Source organism: Debaryomyces fabryi (assembly GCF_001447935.2).
Source record: "Debaryomyces fabryi strain CBS 789 chromosome Unknown contig00158, whole genome shotgun sequence".
NCBI lineage: Eukaryota > Fungi > Ascomycota > Pichiomycetes > Serinales > Debaryomycetaceae > Debaryomyces > Debaryomyces fabryi.
Window position 1 is genome coordinate 1 of NW_015385584.1, and position 22974 is coordinate 22974.

At 35.3% G+C, this 22974-nt stretch overlaps 14 protein-coding genes across 14 annotated transcripts; 5 read left to right on the plus strand and 9 right to left on the minus strand.

Annotated features, from left to right (window-relative positions):
* Positions 1-566: 566 nt before the first annotated feature.
* Positions 567-1655, plus strand: AC631_04972 (uncharacterized protein; the record flags this gene model as incomplete). Its single annotated transcript, XM_015613801.1, has 1 exon — positions 567-1655. One exon carries the CDS (start codon positions 567-569, stop codon positions 1653-1655), a length of 1089 nt encoding a protein of 362 aa, XP_015465358.1.
* Positions 1656-1895: 240 nt separating this feature from the next.
* Positions 1896-3662, minus strand: AC631_04973 (calnexin; the record flags this gene model as incomplete). The annotated part of the gene is made up of 1 exon (XM_015613802.1): positions 1896-3662. One exon carries the CDS (start codon positions 3660-3662, stop codon positions 1896-1898), a length of 1767 nt encoding a protein of 588 aa, XP_015465359.1.
* A 246-nt stretch (positions 3663-3908) lies between these two features.
* On the minus strand, positions 3909-4523 carry ECM1 (Ecm1p; the record flags this gene model as incomplete). The annotated part of the gene is made up of 2 exons (XM_015613803.1): positions 3909-4447; positions 4511-4523. 2 exons carry the CDS (start codon positions 4521-4523, stop codon positions 3909-3911), a joined length of 552 nt encoding a protein of 183 aa, XP_015465360.1.
* Positions 4524-4709: 186 nt separating this feature from the next.
* AC631_04975 (TFIIH/NER complex subunit) lies at positions 4710-6626 on the minus strand (the record flags this gene model as incomplete). The annotated part of the gene is made up of 1 exon (XM_015613804.1): positions 4710-6626. The coding sequence occupies one exon, from the start codon at positions 6624-6626 to the stop codon at positions 4710-4712; it is 1917 nt and encodes a 638-aa protein (XP_015465361.1).
* Positions 6627-6794: 168 nt separating this feature from the next.
* AC631_04976 (uncharacterized protein) lies at positions 6795-7361 on the plus strand (the record flags this gene model as incomplete). The annotated part of the gene is made up of 1 exon (XM_015613805.1): positions 6795-7361. One exon carries the CDS (start codon positions 6795-6797, stop codon positions 7359-7361), a length of 567 nt encoding a protein of 188 aa, XP_015465362.1.
* Positions 7362-7655: 294 nt separating this feature from the next.
* On the plus strand, positions 7656-8615 carry AC631_04977 (uncharacterized protein; the record flags this gene model as incomplete). The annotated part of the gene is made up of 1 exon (XM_015613806.1): positions 7656-8615. One exon carries the CDS (start codon positions 7656-7658, stop codon positions 8613-8615), a length of 960 nt encoding a protein of 319 aa, XP_015465363.1.
* A 278-nt stretch (positions 8616-8893) lies between these two features.
* AC631_04978 (metalloendopeptidase) lies at positions 8894-9934 on the plus strand (the record flags this gene model as incomplete). The annotated part of the gene is made up of 1 exon (XM_015613807.1): positions 8894-9934. One exon carries the CDS (start codon positions 8894-8896, stop codon positions 9932-9934), a length of 1041 nt encoding a protein of 346 aa, XP_015465364.1.
* A 24-nt stretch (positions 9935-9958) lies between these two features.
* Positions 9959-10924, minus strand: GOA1 (Goa1p; the record flags this gene model as incomplete). The annotated part of the gene is made up of 1 exon (XM_015613808.1): positions 9959-10924. The coding sequence occupies one exon, from the start codon at positions 10922-10924 to the stop codon at positions 9959-9961; it is 966 nt and encodes a 321-aa protein (XP_015465365.1).
* Positions 10925-11048: 124 nt separating this feature from the next.
* AC631_04980 (uncharacterized protein) lies at positions 11049-11864 on the plus strand (the record flags this gene model as incomplete). The annotated part of the gene is made up of 1 exon (XM_015613809.1): positions 11049-11864. The coding sequence occupies one exon, from the start codon at positions 11049-11051 to the stop codon at positions 11862-11864; it is 816 nt and encodes a 271-aa protein (XP_015465366.1).
* A 31-nt stretch (positions 11865-11895) lies between these two features.
* On the minus strand, positions 11896-14673 carry AC631_04981 (ubiquitin-specific protease; the record flags this gene model as incomplete). Its single annotated transcript, XM_015613810.1, has 1 exon — positions 11896-14673. One exon carries the CDS (start codon positions 14671-14673, stop codon positions 11896-11898), a length of 2778 nt encoding a protein of 925 aa, XP_015465367.1.
* Positions 14674-14879: 206 nt separating this feature from the next.
* Positions 14880-17111, minus strand: BAS1 (Myb-related transcription factor BAS1; the record flags this gene model as incomplete). The annotated part of the gene is made up of 1 exon (XM_015613811.1): positions 14880-17111. One exon carries the CDS (start codon positions 17109-17111, stop codon positions 14880-14882), a length of 2232 nt encoding a protein of 743 aa, XP_015465368.1.
* A 348-nt stretch (positions 17112-17459) lies between these two features.
* AC631_04983 (methylenetetrahydrofolate dehydrogenase (NAD(+))) lies at positions 17460-18428 on the minus strand (the record flags this gene model as incomplete). The annotated part of the gene is made up of 1 exon (XM_015613812.1): positions 17460-18428. One exon carries the CDS (start codon positions 18426-18428, stop codon positions 17460-17462), a length of 969 nt encoding a protein of 322 aa, XP_015465369.1.
* Positions 18429-18879: 451 nt separating this feature from the next.
* GYP1 (Gyp1p) lies at positions 18880-20790 on the minus strand (the record flags this gene model as incomplete). The annotated part of the gene is made up of 1 exon (XM_015613813.1): positions 18880-20790. The coding sequence occupies one exon, from the start codon at positions 20788-20790 to the stop codon at positions 18880-18882; it is 1911 nt and encodes a 636-aa protein (XP_015465370.1).
* A 229-nt stretch (positions 20791-21019) lies between these two features.
* SSZ1 (Ssz1p) lies at positions 21020-22651 on the minus strand (the record flags this gene model as incomplete). Its single annotated transcript, XM_015613814.1, has 1 exon — positions 21020-22651. One exon carries the CDS (start codon positions 22649-22651, stop codon positions 21020-21022), a length of 1632 nt encoding a protein of 543 aa, XP_015465371.1.
* Positions 22652-22974: the final 323 nt, after the last annotated feature.

Consider the following 22974-nt stretch of genomic DNA (forward strand, 5'->3'; position numbering starts at 1 on the left):
TGTTTTCTGAAAGATAATTCTTGTAGAATGTCAAGACAGTATTTGTGTACCGTTATATCTGTGAAGTTACCTACGACTTATTGTCTGTCTTTAAATCGAAACACATACAAACTATAAAATACTTGAACTATGTGTATACCACATATATTTATAGACAAATATCAACTTAACAAATATTCGCAATTAACTCTTCATGATGAGAAACCTTGAGATATTTATTCATTTTAATCAGGTTCTTTATATTCTCCATAATTTGCAATTAATTTTAAAAATTATTAAAAAAAATAATGGAGTTCTCAACATACTACCCCAACATAATACCAAGGAACACTGATAAAAACGATTATAAATACCCCAGAAACCGTAATAGACTTCTTTAAATCACTTTATTGTGGGTATAAAAACATGAAACCTGGGGCAATGGCTGCGACCTTGCAACAATAGATCAAAAGTCATCACGTGGGCTGTCGCTTTACTCCAAAATCTAGGGTCATAAGCAACTAAAATCAGGGGAGTTGAGGCTAAGTATACGTTACAAAGGAGAAATTACTTGTATCTTGTCGATAATGGCTGAAAACCAAGAAACTACACCGCTTTTAAATGAAGGAACTTCAACTGGGGAGTCCAGTAAACCAGTATCCAAAAAAACCCGTTTGATTTTAGGTATTGTTGCAATCCTTGGAATTCTTGTGATTACAGGGTGGACAGTTTACAGGATTACCGAAAAAACACCATTGATCAATGATCCGTTAAAAGTCCGATTATACACACATAACATAAGATATGATAACAAGCGTCCAGGCCCGAACGAAGAGAAATGGAGCAAGAGAAGACAATTGGTTACGTCATCGATTGACTTTAATACAGACAGTGGTATGGCAAATGTGGTTTGTTTGCAAGAGGTGTTACATAACCAGTTGGAAGATATATTATATAACTTAAATGAAGGAAATGCTACAGACGAATGGACATATTTTGGAGTTGGCAGAACCGATGGTGAGGCTGAAGGGGAGTATGCGCCAATCTTGTTCAAGAGGGCAGAATGGAATGTTGTAGACAATAGCACCACTTGGTTGAGTGAATCTCCCGAAGTTCCGAGCAGAGGTTGGGATGCTGCTTTAGAAAGAATTGTCACCATGGTTACTCTTGAATCTAAATCGAACCCCTTTGTCAAATTGAACTTTTTCAATACCCATTTTGATCACAAGGGAAAGAAGGCCAGAAGGGAATCTGCTCGTTTAATAGTTGATAGAATGGAAAACTACAATGATTATCCTTCATTTTTATGTGGTGACTTCAATACAAGACCTACTGACGAGCCATATCAAATTTTGAAACTGCATGGTTTTAAAGATAGTAGGACATTGATCGATCAGTTACACAGCTATGGGCATAAAGCAACCTTCACAGGTTTTGATAACTTGCACGAAGATAACGCTATCATTGATTATGTTTGGGGTCCCTACTTTGCTAAGAATGGTTATCAATCTCCATCAATTTTAGAAGAGGAAGATATAAATTACTACAACCTTGATTTGCATGAAGCATATAAAGTTGTGATTAAGCAATATGGTGTTTTGCATTCACGTTTCCATGATATGTATATGAGTGATCATAGACCTGTTTCTGCAGATTATTATATCTATAATGCTTAGATTGCCAGTGAGTTATTGATACTCTTTAAATAAAATTATTTTAGCTATATTATTTTCGTAATGAATAGATTTAAAAATAGTTCGATTTGGTACTTCTGGTTATGCAAAAGCGGATACTACCATCGAAAAATATTTCGTTAAATTTAGAGTAGGTAGATTCCTTGATTCAATTCTCTATTCAAAATTTTATTTATTTACGTGCAGCTATATGCTATGGGATAAATAATCTTATTTGAAAGATTATGTTCTTCTCTTAGATACAGAAGTCGCAGAAGTCTTGACGGATGATGCCTTTACTTCATCGTCATCAATAATTTCTTCAATTTTATTTTGATCCTGATCTCCTTCACTATCAGGTTCATTAATCTTAGGGGTTGATTCAGATTGTTGCTCGTAATGGGTGGCCTGGGCACCTCCCGTTACCATGAATACAAAAGCCCCAAAAAGTCCAAACGCAAAAGTGAAAACTGAAACAAAAGCACAACAGTATAAGAAAAATACTGCTGGTTCTTGGATTATAGTTCCGACCGGGTTGCTCATAAATCTATAATAAAATGAACTTATATCTGAGTATTGATTGGCGTACAACATGCTGAAAATTTCACGTATTCTGCTGACGGTTGATTGATCATTATCATTTACAAAATCTTCGAAAGTAGGAGGAGGCGCTACCGGTTCATTTTTAACAGGGGGTCTATTGTGCTGTAAGTCGTAATCTTCAATGTCATACTTTGGCACAAATGTCTGGTTTCCAATTAGTTCGGCCTCCTTAATAGAGTGACCTAAATAGATATTATCAAATAAGATTTGACTTTTCATACTCCATAATTCAAAACCTAACCCTCCAATTAATTCCAAGTTTGATGGTTGTGCATCTTCAAAATAATTTGGATTCAATTTAGATCTTGGTTTCCACTCTCCTTTATAATTAGGATTTGGCATAACTGGTTGAATCCATGGTCCTATATACGTTGGGTTTATTATTAATGGTGGTTCCCATTTACCACAGCCAGAAGAACACTTAGGGTTACGTATTTCTGGAGCAAGCCATATTCCGTCTTCTTCATCATCCCATTCCTCAGGCTTATGAGCAGACGGATCTTCAATATATTCTGGCTCATCTTCATTCCAGTCTGCAGGTTTAACTGCCTTAGGATCTGGAATTAACGACAAACCATGTTTTAGGTCATAATCATCAGGCTTCTCCGCTTGTTCTGGGTCGGGAATGAATTTTCTGTCATCCCAGTCAATAGGCTTGAAGTCATCTCCATCGACAATTTCTTTGGGTGGGTTCAAAGGAGGTTTCATGAGTTTTGGCTTCTTAATTAAATTACCTGCCTTTGCTACTTCACCATTTATTCTAATTTCAAAATCTTGGTTTTTTTTCAAAACCAAAGTATACAATGTAGATAATTTCCCCGTACGAGACATAGGAGTGTTCACTAAATGCTTTTCTTCATATGTATTGGAAATTGGATTCAATCTTCTTAAAATAAAATGAATTTTATTCTCGGAACCACATTTGTCAGGTCCGAACATAACTTGATATGGTGTGTCATTATTAAATTCGTGATCCTTGTCAAAATTATAATCCAATAGCTTAATATAGGTTCCGCCGCATTCCAATCCGTCCTGTAATTTGACCTCGTACTGTAAAACCAAGTTCTTACCTGTATTATTAAAGGGCTCTTCCAATTTATATGAAATAGCATGGTGGGAAGCTGGCGATTTTAAAACCAATCCTTTGTCATTTGCGAACCCTGGATAAACGGTAGGTTCCTCTATATTCCATTTCCCAACATATGCGAACTCGTCGTCTTTCTTAGCATGGGAGATCTTCCAATCCGATTCTATAAGGGTGTTGTAATCGAATTGTTCAAAAAATGAAGACTTGTCTAGTTTAGACTTGTCAAATGGAGTGAATAATGGGTGATTGACATTGACAGCACTAATGAGACTACTTGCCAACAAGAAAGAGGCAGTAAATGAAAAGCAATTCAATTTCATGATAGTTATCTTTCAAGTATTAATTGTCAACCTTCATGAATTGATCTGTCCTGGAAATAGAATATTGAGTAGTGGACGTACCGTAAATATTCTTTTATAAGCCATGCTAAGTAAATGCAACAAATAAAGAAGATAAATGTCATTCGAATGTATATATGTCTATATAAGTATATAAAACCATGAATTCATATTTTGATTCATGCTAATGCAGAAGAGGACGAAAAACCCCTAAAAATAGTATAGGATTTAGGCTTCAGATTCTTCCAAGAGAGCAAATCTGTTCATATTTTTATTATCAGGTTTGCTTGGGGTGTTGTCGTCTGTACTTTGCTCTTGTTTATTTGAATCACCTTCAAAGAACTGCTGAACATAAGCGTCTTCTTTTTCTTTTTCAATCTGCTCTTCCGATTTCTCAGAGGGTTCTTCATTCTCCACCAAACCATTAGCGATGGAAATACCCTTGTTGATCTGGTCCCATGCAGATTTTCTTGAATTTTGAACGTATTTGGCTCTAGCAATACTTTGCTCGATTTTAGTGCTTAATACCCCGTCGACTTTGTTAGATCTTTCCAACCTATGTTTCAAACTATTGGTCTTCTTTCTATTCATTTTTTTTATTCTTTGGTTTTCCATTTTCTTATTGAGTAATCCTTCATTCTTGATTGTTGTTCTGATGATTGATTTTTTGACGTCGTCAGACTCTGCCTTTGGAAGTGAAGCTAAGTCTTTGGCCTCATCCATATTTTCAACAAGACCTCTTCTTGCTGCTCTGCTATGCTTTGAAACTATGCTATGTTAATAAATACTATCTCCAATATATTGTACTGACATATACAGATGTTACATACTTTTCTTTGCCATTTTTTTTTGACTTATCTATAATTTCAGAATGATTGCAGTCTCTAAATCTTTTTAACTAAAAAAAAAAATTCAATGAGCTTGAGATTATCAAAAAATGCGATAAGATCAACTACGGTATAAAATGATAACTTTTGTATAGTAAGCTTTATTTATAAATATTATAAATACTATAAATACTATAACTACTTATTCTAGTGATCTTTTTCCATTTTCGTTTGTTTCTGAAGACAGTCTCACAGCTTTAATGTAATCACTGCATGCTTTATCAAGACCATTTTGAAGCGGGCTAATGCATGTTGCTAAGTCTTTGCATAACTTTTCTTTCAACTTTGGTTTATCTTGAATTAAAGTACTATTATTAATCGTACTAGTAATTTTCTCTGATAATTGATTCAAGGAGATTTTACAATTCTTTAAACTTGTAAATATCTTCTTTAATTGATTTGGGTTAGTGCCGTTTAAGAACAATTTCCAAAATTGAGATAAAAATTCCATGATTGTAATATTGTATGTTATGATTTCTTGAATCATGGATTCAGGTACGATTGAGTTCTCATTGGATTCCTTGGATGACTGATTTATCAATTTGAAAGTTCTGGAATTTTGCTTGATCAAAGTTGTTATATCACTAGCAGATTTATTTATTTCGTCCTTTTTAGAAGAATACGTTTCAGTAAGATTAATGCCGTTGACCTGTGGTTGGAACGAGTTTCCAGACAAGAACGATGACAACTCTTCCGGAGACACATTCTGTATACTATCTTCTTGAGAGTCGACAAACATACTGTTGCTTTTGGTATTGATATTAAGTTCAACGTACTTCAAGTCTTCTATTTCATTTAAATCGTGTAGATTTAATTCTTCTTCATATTCGTTCACTTCTGCTACCGATAGGCCACCCTCCTGAGTTTTATGACTTTCAGCTGCTCCACTCATATGTACCATTTTGGATGATAATTTGTTCATATTCTTCATAAGAATGATCATTTCATTCTCCTGTCCCTTTTGCGGAGTTTTACCTCGCACAGTTGGATTTAATAATGCATTTTGCTTACTCACATCATCTGAGTATCTCATAGTTATATCGGGCATATTTCCTAACTTTTGAGAGTTGTCCTCTTCATTTCCTAAAAGATCCAAAAACTTATTGACTTGTACTTCATCCTGCAACTTAATTTTCTTATTTGACTCATCATTCACCTCATTCTCAAGGAAATCCAGATCGATGTATAAGTATTTATCTAATACAAAATCACCCCTTTCGTTAGACGTATTGATCTTATCACCTCTCAACCGTCTAAACAATTTAGAGTTAAAGAACCTTGACCAAAATTCTCCCTCTGGAAATTTCGCTGGAACTAAATCGTCGAATGCCTTTTTAATTATCGGGTAAGTAGAGAATATTTCATTTATAGTATCTCTAGTTACATTGACATTCACTTGATTGTCTGATGATGCTACGGGCTTAATTGTCGATAGTACATTGTACGGACCTTTCTGTTGGGATATAGTTAATGCATATGTTCTTAATTGGTTCAATCTTGTCAGCCAAAACACATTTGGCGATAACTTGAAGTTAATGACAGACTGGGTGAATGTGTTTCTCAAGTTTTTATCTTCCAATAGTAATTTCTGTTGTAATTGATGATTTTTTAAAAGACTCTGATCACTTAATGATTGGGGATTAGTGAATGACATCAGATTTGACGTTGATGTAGAACTACCAGAATTAGCACTTGACAGAGGTACTGGGGTTCCTGGAGCACTTGAGCTGGGTACTGGAGTAGGACTGTCTTTGATGACTGTTTTCTGTCTAGCAACAATGGTTTGTAGAGACTCTTTAATATTGTTCATTGTAGGCCTATTAGTGAAGGTAAGTCTTAGCTCTTTATCTTCATTGTTTAACTTGTACGAAACCAGCAATATCATCTTGGGTACTGTTTCTTTAGAAGCTCTTAGATTAGTTAATGAATTCAAAGGAATCGATATTGATTTCAGTTGATCTATTGCATTCCATTCTAGGACCAGCGGAGTAGTATCTTCTCTGATATGAATCATACCTGAGATCTTCGATACCATACAGGCACCAGATATCGAAGACATTATACCACTATCTATATATATTTCTCAGATATTAAGCGTACTATGCTACTTAAATTATGGTACTTATTATGGGAGGAAGCTTTGTGTAATTTTTCACTCATTATGGCCATATAAAAAAACTTCTTCTTATATCTACACTAAAGCATACCATAAATCGATACAATTATAATGCTAAGCAGAAACATAGGTATATCGACGCTTACTAAAAGAATAAATATTGCCAGAGGAATTGGCAGCTTACGGGTGTACACCAGGCTCAACAGCTCGATGTCTTCTCAAGTACCTCCTCAGAAACGTCCCGTCACTGTGGATAGAGAATTTCCAGATCCTTTCAAAGCCAAGAAGCAAAATAGAATATACTTTTTAGCATACGGGTTAGGGGTAACGTTGGCATGTGTCGTCATCTTCAACTACGAAAAGACATCGTCTCCAATCATTAATTCGGTCATGTACTTTTTAAGAAGATCGCAAAATGCCAAGCAACTGTTGGGTGACAACATCAACTTCAAGCAGTCGTGGCCATGGATATGGGGGACCTTAAATACTGTCAGAGGTGATATTGACATCGAATTTTCTGTTCAAGGGTCCCAGAACTCGGGAATATTGAAATTAAAGGCTACTCGTGAATCAAAGTTACATCCCTTCCACATCCACCATTGGGTTTTGCAAATAAATGACGCCCAGAAAACCCAAGTCAATCTCCTTGAAGATACGTCTGTTGACTTCGGTCTTTAATCCTTGTATATACTTCTTTTGTACCGATATATCATGCTATTCTATGTTTATGCTAATACACCGGAAAATTGGCACCCTCGGGTGTCAAAATTGGAAATTTCTCAACTCAGCCATTAATGGAAAGATTAAATTTAGTATTACGAACTCTTTGCTTGTACTAAATAGTATTATATAGTAGAATATCAATACTATTGTTAATAAATAATAAGAGCGAGTGTTTCTTTCGTTTTATTTAAAAATTCACTAGCTTATATTGGAGAAATACTTCGAACTCCCAGAACTTCAAGTGAGAATATGGGATATGATAATAGGCTTGCTGTTGGACTAGGAGTGGGTATCCCTTCGGCAATTATTATAGGTTTTTGTATCCTCATGTGGTATAGAAATGAGAGGAAACAGTCGAGAGAAGATCGGATGGATAATGAGATTGATTTAGGATTGAGGGATGATCAACTGTTCAACCAATTTGAGGAGGAGTTACATAAGAAGCGTGGTGCGAGAAACAAGTCTTCATTAACGCAGGAAGAGACAGAAGTAGATGGGAATGCTGAAAAAACGTATCAGACTTCGTTGTCTAATGGATCTTCGTCCACCACAAATTTTTTGGATCGGAGAGCAATAGCAGGGCACCAAAAAACACCATCCTCATATGATTTCTACGAGTCTGTGATTCCTATATTACCACCAAACGGATACAATAATGTATCGACGCAGTCTCCGGCAAGCTCCAATAACAATGTTCAATCAACTAGCAAGTTCAACAACGGGAGTATTGTTTCTCCGCCCCACATTCCGAACGACAATTTTGCTAGTAGCAATGAAAGTATAATAGCCTCTCCCACAACTGCAAGTAACGGCCCGGACAGATCGTTAGACACTTTGGCTAAGCAGTTGACCGGACCGTCTTATTTTGAGAAGTTACCATCAAGAGCTGCTACGGTCAGTTTAAAACAACGAAACCAAATAACCTCCAACAATTCGAGTAGCGATATTCTCACGAATAGCTTCCCTAGTTCCAAAAATCAACAAGTGCAAGATTCAGCTCCAGAGGTCCAACTGGGCTTTTATTCAAAGGTGCCAAAGTCTTCAACACACAGCAATCTTGCGGATATTGCTAACGGTAACCGAGTTGACACGGCTGATGAGATCGATGAATCTTTCGAAAAGACGAATGAAGATTCTGGAATTTCTCCATTAAGTATTAGGAAGAACGATAGTCATGAGGCATTTAAACCTGACGTGGTGTTCGAGTAATCTTATGATAACATTTTTCAGTCCCTTTCACTAAATCATTTATGATTGTGTCCTCTTGAAGTAAGCTAGTGCACAGTATTGATGGCTTCCAAACTTCTAATAATCTAAATATTTCAGTTCTTTCATGCTTCTTTATTTCTATAGTTATCATATAAATATCTCATATACAAAGTAAAAGCCTGTTCCCAGTAGTTAAAATGTCTCACAGAATGGTTGATAAATCTTTATCTCGATTTTTAAAATTCTTTTTATATATTTAAGAGACAAGAAATAAAGCCATGTTCAGACAATTGGGAAGACAATGGCATCACATAAAGAGGCCAATAAGGTCTCACATTTCCATAAACAGCTCCATTCGTTTTTCAAAAAATTATGCAACTTATAAGAGATTTGATAATTCACATTCAAATTTTGATTTCAAGAAATTCCTTTACAACAGAAACACTATTTACGTTGGTCTTTCTTTAGGTGCTTTCTACGTGTACAATTTGCATGAAGCCCCATTTACTGGGAGATGGAGATTCATTTGGATTCCGTATTGGTTAGAAACTAAGATTGGTGATTACAGTTACAGTCAAATTTTAGGGGAATACCAAAACCAAATACTTCCACCAAGCGATCCATTATATGGAAGAGTAACTAAGATTATGAATAGATTGTTGACAGCTGCAATATCGAATTTTCCTGATCAACAGCAGATAGAGCATTTGAAGAATTTGAATTGGTCCATTCATATTATCCAGGTCGATCCAAACAAGATTCCACCTAATGCATTTATTTTGCCTAATGGTAAAATATTTATTTTTTCATCAATTCTTCCTATCTGTCACAATGATGATGGATTAGCTACAGTTCTCTCACATGAATTATCACACCAATTAGCTCATCATTCACTGGAGCAGTTATCGAAACAACCGTTTTATATTTTATTGCTGGCTATTTTATACTCAATTACGGGGACAAGCTCGTTTAATAGTTTAATGATCGAAGGATTATTGAAAATGCCAGCATCAAGAGATATGGAATCAGAAGCTGACCATATTGGGTGTGAGTTAATGGCAAGACTGTGTTTCAATATTAATGAGGCAGTCCAATTCTGGCTAAGAATGAATGATTGGGAATCGAAATTGCAACAGAAATACAATACCTCTGGCTTAAGTTTCCAAGAGTTTTTCTCTACTCATCCCAATACTAATAAGAGAATTCATGACATTCAAAGCTGGCTACCTGATTTAGAAAGAATCAAGGAAAATTCACAGTGCTATGAATACCAATTCAATTTGTTTAATGATTCTCAACGTAACTTCTTTAAAAGATAATAGTCGTATATACATGATCTATATTTAAATATTTACAGTGATTTCTTCATCGTCTTGGCTTTCTGACTTTCTTGACTTTTTTGCTTCATTAAACATTTTGCTAGTATATACTCCTTCGCCTTCAATGTATTCGATAACTAATTTATCCTTAGATTCGACAATCCATTTATATGGAGAAATTTCAATTAAAATTTTATAATGTATGAAATTCGTCTCTTGGGTGTTATTCATTTTAAGTAGATAGCATTCAATAGTTCCTAATCTTTTCCGATTAGAGGCATCCTTACTTGAAAAAAATGGTAAAGATAACTTGATAAAATCTTGGAAGTTTTGTTGCAACGGAGACCTTGTTTCACTATCTTCAATTGAATCAAAATCAGGTACTGGTGCTGACAGTACAATAAAGGTTTCAATATCATTTTCATTTAGCTTTATTGAGACTTGCTTGTTTTCGTCAATAAATAAAGAAAACATCTCGTTATGTTGATCTTGATTGAGTATAATGTAATCTATAATTCTTCTCTCAATAATCTCAATAACCTGTCTTTTGAAGTTATCAAATTCATTATCAATTCCATTGAGCACATTAGATATTTCAGCCTCGTTATATTTACTTATGATGATATCATTATCTTTCGAATTAAACTGTTCCTTTGACTTTGGTATTAATTTCTGAGATTCTGTTGCATACTGAATTTTCCTCCATTTGGTATACAAATACCAACTTCCTAACAAAACTGGTGGACCGACTGTAATTATGATATTAGGATGTATATGTGACATGGATATTGCAACTATGGCAATTGAAGAACAGTATTTGAATGTCGGTGAAACTTTTGTATTCCATAACAATGAAATAGGATTTAAATTTGCATGGTAAGATTTCCTTGGTGGTAAAGAGGAATAGTTTCTTCCAAAGATAGACCTTAGGTTAATAGGTTTATTGAGAACCCATCTCTTCAAAGGAATCTGCAGGTGTGTTATCAACATTGTTGAATTTGATGTTATAAGCTACTATTTTTGATAGCTGAAAATACATCGCAAAAAAATAAGGAACCGTTTTTCAACTTGCAAAAAAATTGATATCTTTTATCATAACTGATTTAATTCAAAGATGGGAAAAGCCGATATTGGAACTGCAAAATATCAATCAAAACAGTTGAAGGCATCCGGATTACAAAGGTTACGCTTTTATTGTCAAATTTGTGAAAAGCAATGCAGAGATGCAAATGGGTTTAAAAATCATATAAATTCTTTATCACATCAAAAAAAAATTACTTCATTAAAGGATGGTGGTTCAAGTATAATAGAGGAATATTCTAATCAATTCCTAAAAGATTTCATCAAATTGTTAAAGATAAATCACGGTACAAAGAAAATAAACGCAAACAAATTTTACCAAGAGTATATTCTAAATGATAGAGATCATGTACATATGAATTCAACAAAATGGTCCTCATTGACCCAATTTGTGAAGTTTCTAGGCAATAAAGGATATGTAAAAGTTGAGCAACCCGAAACAGATACTGACACAGAATTTAATCTAGTTATAAGGCTTATAGATTCAGAGTACTATCAAAAACAACAAGAGTTGATGCAAAACCAAAAGAATATAAAAACCGAGGAGCAGATGTCGATGAAGCTTATAAATGACCAAATTAAAAAAGGACAAGAATATATGAGTAAGCATAAAGAAGAATTTAAAGAAGACTTGACGCCAAACATCATAAATCCCAATCAACCCATTAAAGTATCATTGAAATCGTCTATATCTAGAAGACCGAAGGTCCAATCGGCTTTTGGTAATGACAGCGAAAGCGAGGGAGAAGATAGTATAGAGGAGGGAGAAAGAAGAAAGCAGACTAAAGGAAAAAACAATGCAAAGATTGGTGAAATAACTAATAGAATAGCTGTTAAATCTAGACGTTGATTGTGTATATAAATATTAGTATTTACTTATCTTACCTTCTTTCATAACATAATACGTAAACATCCCTTGAGTTAAGCTCATTAAAGTCTATATTTGGCTTGTTGATATCACCATGTCTTAAATTAATTCTTACTGTATCATCATCAAAATAGCACCAACAAGGATGATTCATATCATCATTATTTGAACTAGGAATGGATTTATTAACTAACGATGTATAATGCCCACTTTTCAAATTTCCATAATGGTTAATCAAACCAACCAATTTATATGTTATTTCGTGATTAATATTGTTTGAATAATTGTTAAATTTTAACTCTAAAGGATATTTAATAACCTTGTTCACCTTGTCAGTCATACTAGTCATAGAAAACCTGGCCAAGTGTATAAATAAAATGCGAGGCAATTTTATAAAATTAAGCGTTTTGACAGAAATAGAATCATTCTTTGAATCCTTTGCAGCTGCACTGATCGCTTTGGCTTTGTCTCTAGAAGGAGATTTACTTCTCCTACCTAGTTTAAAGATACCACTTCTTTTGGACGTAAAGACTGGGTGGTTATCAAGTGAATTGGGAGGATAAAGATGATCTCCGTCTTTATTTTTTGAACATTTAGGGCAATTCCAAGCGTTATCACCACTTAATACTTCATCTTGTGTATAGTATCTTAGACAATCCGATAAATTTATTCTCGCATTGTAGTCAGGAATGGGTAATGATAATATGGTAAAAGGAGAATAATTAGTAGATTCATAACCACATTTATTGCAGGTTAATTTGTTTTGCAAATGACCTTGAAATAAGTCATTAATAGGGGAGTTTCCTTCGCTTTTAATGAGGGTCTTATACCAATTTAGATAATTTTCTTTATCTTTAGCATTGATATTAATGTTCCACTTTAAAATGTATCTTTCTAATGTTGCTGAATCAATATCTCTCGCATCAAGCGCCTTGTAGGATAACTCATCATGTAATCTTTCTAATACAAATAATAGAAACTCCTGGGCATCCTGTTGTTCATTAGGAATATTGAAGTCAGGTTTTATTGCCGAAGAAATTCTTAAAAATTTAGTCGGAGCTATGGCCGCTCCTCCATGAGCTTGGAAGGACTTTAACAAGCCTGCTATAGCCTCTGATAATAATTGAGATGTCTTCGAGTTGCCTTGATGCTCCATAATTCTTAAGAACTTAGGATCTTTTATGTATTTGGCATAATACAGATTAGCAAAAATGGCCTTGAACTGAAACAATCCAAATAACAATTGAATAGTCAGATTTATATAACAGGATGATCCAAAATTCTTCAATCCACATATTGAATATGCTTTCATATAATTTATTTTTTGCCCCACTTGGTGGTTTTGTTGTTGTAATGCATGATTTGGAAGCATTAAATGAGGAGGTGGTTGAGAAATATACTGATTTGAAAACAGGGGATTAATATATTGATTGGGAACGTTAGGGTTATCACATGTCATATATTGGTTATTTCGATTGAACTTTGACATGTCGCCATTAGAAATTTGGGATTGTGGAGGAATACTTGATACAGGTCTGTTATAACTCGAATATGTCTTATTGACATCTGGTGATGGAGCTTTAACGAAATTGTTAGTACGTATATCTTGGTCGTAAGATTCAAAACTTGGGTTGCTATAATATAGGCTATTAGAAGAAACATTTTCAGACACTGGATAAGGTGCTGTTACTATGGATGTATTTGTATCAATAGGATAGGGAGTTTCCTTTGAAGCCTTAGGTGGAGAATGGGATGGAGATGAGGAACGATCGAATGAAGAATGACGTGGTAATTCAGGTGGAGCATTGAATGGGATTGGAGGAGGCATAGATGGAATTGGCGGAGTTATAGATGGTATTGGAGGAGGTATAGATGGGACTGGAGGAGGCATAGATGGAATTGGTGGAGGTGTCGAACTTTTGGAAGAAAGATCAGTACGCAGCAAGAAGCGATCATTTTTGAAGTCATCAACAGGCTGGAATGATAAGCTTTCTCTTGAATCGTTAATTTCATTTAGAGTAAATGCTGGATATCTATTCTTAAAATGATTGAGGGATTCATTGTCATCAGAATCATTCTGTATTTCTGATAAGCTATCAGACAGGTTTTGGGAGGATTCTTGACCAGTGTGTATGCCGACAAGGTTTGCATTTATATTATTCATCTTCTGCGATTTCAGAATTTGATTCGGTTGAACTAACTGTTCTTGTGATTCAAATTCATCCTTTTCCTTTAGGTAGTCAATGTATTCGTATAGCCAATTGTACAAAACATGTACATCAAACTTCAATAGCTTTTTGGTAATAAGATATCCGAGTATCCACTTCCTCAATATGCCCAACGGAATAGAACGGGTGTCTGTTTTGATATAATCATCGGTGTTATAGAACGTGAATAAGTGCAAATATATAATGAAATCACGCTCATTAGACCTTATAAATTCATCAAAACCATTAAAATGCATAATTATAAGACTATTGATAAAGTAATTGAAGATCAAGTACCCTTTGATAAATGTTTTTAATCCCTTCTCCGTGCTGATTACTCTTGTCAGATCTTCATATAAAAGCTCACAATAATCAATCAAATCAAATAATGACTTAGATTGTAAATCAGGATCTAACTGTAAATTTCTAAATTCTTCATTTATAAGGCGAATGTAATATGTTTTGATTTCGTCCTCCTTACTAGGGGAACTTGATTCTTGACTTTGACCTTGACCTCGTACTCTGTGATTCAAGTTTAGTTGATCCAGAGATCCATTAATATTACTATGTTTTATTGTTGACATGGAATATATCTATTAATAATTTTGACTGGGTCGACATGTATTTAACTATCTATTATGCATTTATCAACATTCAGTATACCATGTATTCATTTATCTTTGAATAGATTTTATATGTTCTATTTTTTGCGCTGCGTGAACTAAAATGAATTTTGTAGATTTATAAAATAGTTGCGAATTTATATGATATATTTATGTACAAATAGAGATTAAGATGGATTGAAAGGAATCATACCGAATATACTAATAAGATTATCATACACAGAGCCATTATTTTGGTTCTCTGTCTCATTGTTCGACGGCGCTGTTGAAGAACCCTCTTTATTGAAAACGTTATAAAATAACCCGTAATCTTCTTCTCCTACTGCTTCTTCTTCTTCATACGGCGGTTCATTAATATCATTATTATTAGTTTTGTCAGCAGTTGCGTTAGTATCAACAACTGACAGCAGCTCTCTTACTGTTTGTTGAGAAGTATTGTTTGGAAACATATGTGAGGAAGGTTGCGAATTTGGTTTTTGATTTGAAAGTTGATCCAGACTTTGGCTGATAGCTTGGTTTTTTTGCTGAGGCTGAACCAATGGCTGAGGTTGCTGACTTTGTATATCTGTCAAATTTCTCATGTTATCCCAAAAGTCTATACCGTCCTCTAATTCCTTGTCATCTCTTTGCAGTTTAGATTTTTTATTGTGGTAGGCAGTGCTGGTGTTAGATCTCTTGCGAGAATGAGCCGACGAAGGGACATTTTCTCCAGCTTCTGCCGCAGCTGCCATTTCTACCGCTTGAGTTAAAGGAGTTAATGAATTAGATCCCGGAGGTGTTGATTCAGTAGATACCATTGCTCCCTTATTTCTCTCTTGAAGCTCTGGTGTAGTTTCATTATTATATCTGTTTAATAGTTTGATCAAGTCAGACTCCTTACTATTCGATGGGTCTTTTCTCTCTTGCTTCTCGTTTTCATTATCATGATGGTGATGATGGTGATGATGGTGGTGGTGATGGGTTGGATTATTCGTGTCCTTAATAGTTGATGGTGGAGATGATGAGGAATTTAATTTTGGTACTTCCGTTAACGGTGGTAAATAGTTGAAGTGTTGATACCTAGTCAATTGAGTCTCCGGCTCGAGATAATATGGAGATTGGTAATTTTTGTTCATTTCATTTGGAGGAATGGAATCGTTAAATCCTGGATCATTTACTGAACTAAATTCATTATTATTGCCATTAGAAGACAGACCTAAAATACTGAAAGGGGATTGCACTGATTGATATGGATAATTCGGTACTTCAGGAGCTTGTCGTTGTTTTTGTATGTGTCTATTGCCTGGCTGTGAATAATGATGATGTATATGTTGATGTACGGTAATGTTCAAGCCGTAGGTCTTAGCATATGAGATAAGCTGTTGAACTAATTCTTGGTTCTTAATATTTCCATTATTTTCATCAGAGAACAATGCCGTATGGGGCAAATTTATGTTATTAGGTTTACCATCCTCTCTTTCCAAGGTATATTTCCATTCAACTTCACTATTAACCGGCATAGTAATTGCACTTTGAGCTGGTGGTCTAGCAATTCTTTGCTGGTACTGCTGTGGGGCCTGGCCTGATTGTTTAGGGTACGATCTTTGCGCTTGGAAAGTATCCGGCTGTTCAACGCTAGTGGACTGGGAAGATGTATTTAATGGATATGGTGTTGATGAATGGGAATCGGATTTTGAATTAATTAAGCTCTCTTGACTCGAATTTTGTATACTTTTGCTACCTTTACCTATATTTTCCAATACTTTGATATTACCATTGGCAATGGTGTCAACTTCCTTTTTGATAATCGGATCTGCTTTACCTCTAACAACATCAGTAACTATCTTTCTCCACCTATTACGACAAGTTAACGATGGTCTACCTTTGATTTCTAATGCAATTGTTCTCCACTTCGTACCGTGATTTTTAACCTGTCTTATCAATTGGAGATCTTCATGGTGTTCCCACGGTTTAAGTCTATCTTTCGTGTCAGGATCTAATACTTCGATATATCTTTTGGCACATTGATCATCTGTTCTCCCTGAAATCTCGTTTGAAACCTTTTGCCACGATGCACCATGCTTTTCATAAGCTTTGATCAACTTCTCATCCTCATCTTTAGTCCATTTTCCCTTTTTCAAATTGGGATCCAATGAGTTGCACCATCTCTTTCTGCAATCTTTAGGTTTCCGTTCGCCATTTGGATACATTCTTTGTGCTATTACATCCCATTTGACAGTATCTGCATCCAAATTATTTATTTGACTGGGGTGCAATTCATTTATTACTCGGATCAACTCGCTATCTTCGTATTTGCTCCATGGCTTTCTTGACTCGCGGCGAAATGTTTGAAAACCAAGAGATTCGGTAATCGTGAGTGGATCTATTTGGGTTAGTCTTTTTGAATTAGAAGACTCCATCGGTTCTGTGAGCTTTACTATGATATATGGGCGTTTTTATTATGGAACTATATTTACGTATAAAGACTGTAACAACCTCGATTTTGCTCTTTTCTTCGGAGTTTTCCTCTAATTATATCTCGAATAGCTAACCCAACGCTATGTTTCAATATGTCTCAATAACTCAATGGGTATATTGTTATGGTACGCCGTTCGCTAGAAGATGTGTTTATCAAAGAGGAGTCAGAAAAAATTTGACTCTAGTTTCTCATTACACAAAACTAAACAACAAACCTCCTACATATAAGTAGCACTTGGTTCCAATCCATCAAGGGCATCGAGATTGCAATAATGCAAAAGGAGTGGAGCTTAGGCTTGCTGTTCGCCTTTGGATATCCTATGGTTCTTGTTCTTGATTAATCTCAACAAGTTTCTTAAAAGCATGGCAATTGTGACCTTCCCAATCGAAGGAACGTATAAGCCAGCCTTTTGCTTTACTTCATCAGGGAAATTCTTAGAACTCGAAAAGTTAATAACCACGGAACCGTTAGTAATGTATTCAATGGGGAACTTGTAGGAGTCTGATGGAACCCCGGTAATAATGACATCACAGGTAGGAGCCAACGATTCTACTGTGTGGGTAGAATCCAATTGGACGGCCTTGTGTCTTTTTTCCAGCAAATCGTCACCTCTACTGTATTGCTGTATATTGTTTATGTCCACAGAATAAACGGTGGCCCCATCATTGGCTAAGAGAGCTGCAAGAGGACGACCAACAATCTCGGATCTGTTCACAACCATGATCTTCTTCCCATAGAGCCTGTTACCGTAGTGCAAGATCTTGTTATACACACCCAAATATTCCAAGATTTTGACCATGGCCAATGGTGTGCATGGTAAGATGCACTTTTGCTCGTTATATGGAGCATCTAAAAATCTGACATTGTGGTATAAGTTATGGTAGTACATGAAGTTCAATCCTTCCACATCCTTTTCAGTGGAAATTAACTGTTGTAAATATTGGTCCTGATTGTCCCCAAATACCGGGAAATAGACCATTATACCATTCACATTGTCATCTTTATTAGCCTTAATTAACGAACTTTCCAAGTCGTTCTTATCTACTTGGATTAATTCATACTCAAAACCTAATCCTTCGCATGTCTTACCTGTCCAATTAGCATACATTTGCGCTGCCGGATCATCGTTAGCTAAAAAACCTACTAACTTAGGTTTGAATTTTAATTCTGTAAGTTGAGCAGTAATCTCATCGACAAATTCCTTAGCAATTGTTGAAGCTAAAATGGTTCTTCCAGCTGGCTTAGTATCCGCTGACATTATTGTTGAAATGAATGCTATAACTGTTTTGTATGATTGTCTTTAGAAAAGAAGTTAGATATATATGTAGCCACGTTCACGAGTCTATTTAATTAATTGATAACGAGCTTTGTACGAACGAGGTCAAATGAAATTTTCATTATCGATTACTGACTCCGTTAGCAAAATTAAATAATGCGACTCCGACTAGGTACTGAATTATAACCAGAATAGTTGCAAAATGTAGAAATCATATATATGAAAGGCTATCGAAAGACTTGGACAAGTAGTATACTTCTGGAGGAGGCTACAGTTGAGTGTTTATGTTTTCATCCTACGATAAAGCTTCATGCAACATGATAGAATCGCAAATTTCGGTTATCATTGCTATGGACGTGGGAAGGTCTATGTATATTTTGGATACATCGATATAATATGATAAGCTAATATTTTTAAGAATCTTGAAAAGAATTTATCTTAAGTGGGCACTGGCGTTTTTATACAAACTTTGCCAGATAAACGCCTCACTTAACATTAGTTCAATGTCTTTTTCAGTCCAATAAGTAGTAGGAGGGTTCTGTAAGAAAAGTAGAATTTCCTGGAAGTCCTTATGCTTCAATTCACTACTAAACTTGATTAAGAATGCTGCGCAGACATAAATATGGAAATTATTAAAACCCAATGGAGATTCACTAAGATAAGTGTCCCACATTCTAATGATCAAGGGAATGGATAACTCTCTCATAAGGAGACAATTCATCCATCTGAAGGCAAACTGAATGAACTCAACCCCTTCATTGTCAAAATGTTGCAACAATTCCAAATCTATCTTCGAAATTAAGTTACGTAAATCATTGACTTGTCTAATAATACCAGGCTGTTCATGGATATAATTATCTGTAATATTTTCCAATACTCTAGACAAACACCAATACGTATCTGCCTCGATAATAGAAATTATTCTCGGTGATAACTTCGCAGGATTAAAATTACCAATATTGTAGTTCATAAGATTTGGATCATTAAGCAATTCTTGCTCTTTATTATCAGAATCATCTAGTAAGCCAGGTATGAATAATTGTATATCACTATCATCAGCGGGATTTTGGCGATTTGCAGCTACCTTCTGCAATTGCCATATATAATTATTCAAAAAAATCTGGTAAAATGGAGTGCACAAATCATTAATACCTTGTACATATCCACTAGCAGGATGTCGAACAGCCCATAAAAATAAAATCTTTCTAAGGGATTGTTGCGTTTCAGGATAAGCATATAATTTAATGGTGGGGTTGGTTCTTTTCACATCAATTTTAATCTGGTGATAAAGCTGTTTATCACGGTTACTATTACTATTACTTGCAGAAGAAAGTGATGCTGATGAATTATTCGATGGAGAGTCATCCGAAAATTTAATTTGTGAGTTAACAACACTTAACCCATCTAGGTATTCTTCTCTTTTTCTTTTTAGCGTTGAACTTTGTCTAGATTTATTTGTTGGTAGATAGCCCAATAGTATTTGCCAAGTAATAGCTCTCAATTCACACGGTATCCCATTCCACGAAAGCCTTCTTAACTCTTGAATTGATATATTAGTATCATTAGTTATCATTTTGCGGAATTTGGAATATTTCACATTAAGTTGATTCAATTTGTTAATTTCTAACTTAGTTTGTAAATCGTCGTAATCTAATGATTCTTTATTGGAATCATCCTTATTATTATGAGTGTTTATGGGAACTGTTAGATCGGGATGCAACGAATCAAGCATTGGGCTTGGCTGCAAGCTCAAAGAATTCCTCGTTGAATTCGCCGACGCATTATCAGTATTTATTCTAGATAAATTCTTGTTTTCTAGAGAACCTCTATTAAGTGAGGGAACAGATACTTCTTCCAAATCTGCATCCCAATCATCATCCAAATCGGCATATCTTTGACGACCTGAAAATGTACGGTGTCCACTTTTATGACCAGTAGATGCATGCAGACCCAGATTCTTATATGGAGATGACAGGCCATGTTTGCTGTTAGAATTACTGGAAACCTTGGCATCACCAGGAGGTGTGGCCAAATGTGAAAAAGATGCTCCTACTGGCCCAGAAACCGACCGTTGGTAGGGTGATTTCTTAAAGTTAGGTGTCTTAATAGACCCGCTATTTTCAACGTTTTTCTCATTTGGTGAATTAGCACCGTACGAAAAATTGCCATATATGCTGCTATTGATATCATTATAGTGATCATTGCTTTTGGAATTAGAATTTGAAGATGAATTGGAGGAACCTGTTAGTGATAGATTCTTTAAAAATGAGGATAAATGCTTCCCTTTTCCTCCATTTTCTCCAAAAATGAATTCATTATTGGAGTTACTATAGACTTGAGACATTTCTTGTTTCTTCTTCCCCATAGTCGAAACAATTAGATGTATCCAAGTATAATACTTTATAAAGATCTTATGATTAGTGAAAGTGGGCCTCAATCTCTATTTACGCATAGTTTTTGTGTAATTGCATACTAAGAAATTACATTCACTAAACGAAGAAACGAAGTTTATATAAATATAAATATAGATAGATGTATAACTATATATAAGGAATAAATGTTAGGAATGTAGATTAAGCGGTAATTTCACCCTTAACAACAACTGAACCTGGTTTCAATTCTCTACCGGAAACATGTAAAGTACCGTTTTGGGTAATGTTAACAATAACTTCTAACTTAGAGTTTGGCTTTAAGTCCTTTAATGATAATTCTGCTAACAAGTCACCACATTCATAGACAGCTTCCCTTCTAATTTCTGGTTCGTCATCAGAGTAATCATCATCAGATTCGTCATCGTTTTGCTCAGGTTCAATGACAGTTTCTTTGATGGTTTTCTTACCTTCGTATAAACCAACAAGAACTGAATCGGATGAACCGTTAGTGACTTCGATAGACTTCTTGATTGGGTAGGCAGTTTCAGCAACCAATATTGGTTGGAAGTTACCTTCGGCATCCTTGATACCGATGGCCTTCGATAAATGTTGAGTATTGACAACTACTGGTTGCAAGGATTCTTTGATTTCTTCTTCATCGAAAGATTCGATCAATGAAGCTTGTAAAGCAGCACCACGACAAACTAATTCTGATGGGTTGACAGCCTTTGAGTCTAATGATGGTGCAATAACAGTGGTAGATTCTGGGAAAATGAAAGAGATGTTACTAGCCAATTTAGGAGTATGTGCGGTACCACCGACTAATAAGATTTCGTCAATGTCCAAGTTTTCTAAACCGGCCTTAGAGACAACCTTTTCAACGAAACTGGTCATATCAGAAATGACTTGTCTAGCAGTCAATTCATATCTCAATCTGTTGATGGTGGTGTGGAAATCTAAACCATCAGCTAATGATTCGATAGAACAAGTGGAGGTTTGAACGTTTGATAAAGTCTTCTTGACAGTGATGGATTCAGAATTCAATTTAGCTAAAGATCTAGCAGTAGTTCTTGGGTTAGCCTTATATTTCTTTTCAAATTCTTTAGCAAAGTACTCAGCTAAGACTTCGTCCAATTTGGAACCACCTAAACCATGACTATGGGCAGTGGCCAATATAGTTAAAACACCACCTCTAACGGCGATAACAGCAGCATCGGATCTAATACCACCGAAGTCAGCGACAACATAGATTTTGTCTTTTAACAAATCTTCACCTTCGGATGATAAGTGGGCTAACAAAGCAGAAGATGGTTCGTTAATTAATTGTAAGACCTTTAAGCCGGCGTCGGTTGAGATCTTAGCTAATTCATTTCTTTGATGTTCATTGAAGTCTGTTGGCACGGTAAGGACGACACCTTCGATGGACTTACCAATGTAATCTTCGGCAGCAACCTTCATTTGTTGGAAATGTCTCTTGGTGGCTTCATTGACACTGACGGTTTCAACCTTTCCATTTTCTCTGGTGATTTCAAAACCAATTTTATTATCGGATGTCTTAATGGCTGGTGCACCAATATCTGTGACCGAAACATCAACTTCATCTAAGCTCTTACCAATAAAATCTCTGAAGTTCACAATAGTGTTCTTAGGGTTTCTAACTAATTGTGCTTGGGCTTGGGCTCCGTGATATTCGTCAGATCCAACGTATGAAAGAACGGATGGAATTGAACGATCACCATCAGGGTTGGCGATAACATCAACTTTTCCGTCTTGGGTTGCGACTGCAATAGAAGACGATGTGTTACCGAAGGTAATACCAATTACGGCGGACATTATATATTCAAATATTAATCAATTCGTTGACCTAAAAAGAATCTAGTATTCTGTCTAGTCTTGCAAGCTATCTAGTACGTGAAAAAAATTTTGATGAGGTTCAATTATTCGGATTATATAATCAGCACAACCATATAGCTCCAAATTAGTACCCATTTTTATGTTCCCTGTCAATCACAGTATCAAAAGAGAGGATGAGTATTGAGGCAAATACAGCCCTACAGTCTTACAAGCTTGCTGAAGAAAAAATTATAACTTTGATTTGACGTCAATTGTCATAGTGTAGAATTGCTCTTCTTAGTAGAGAAGAATTGAAATCTTGC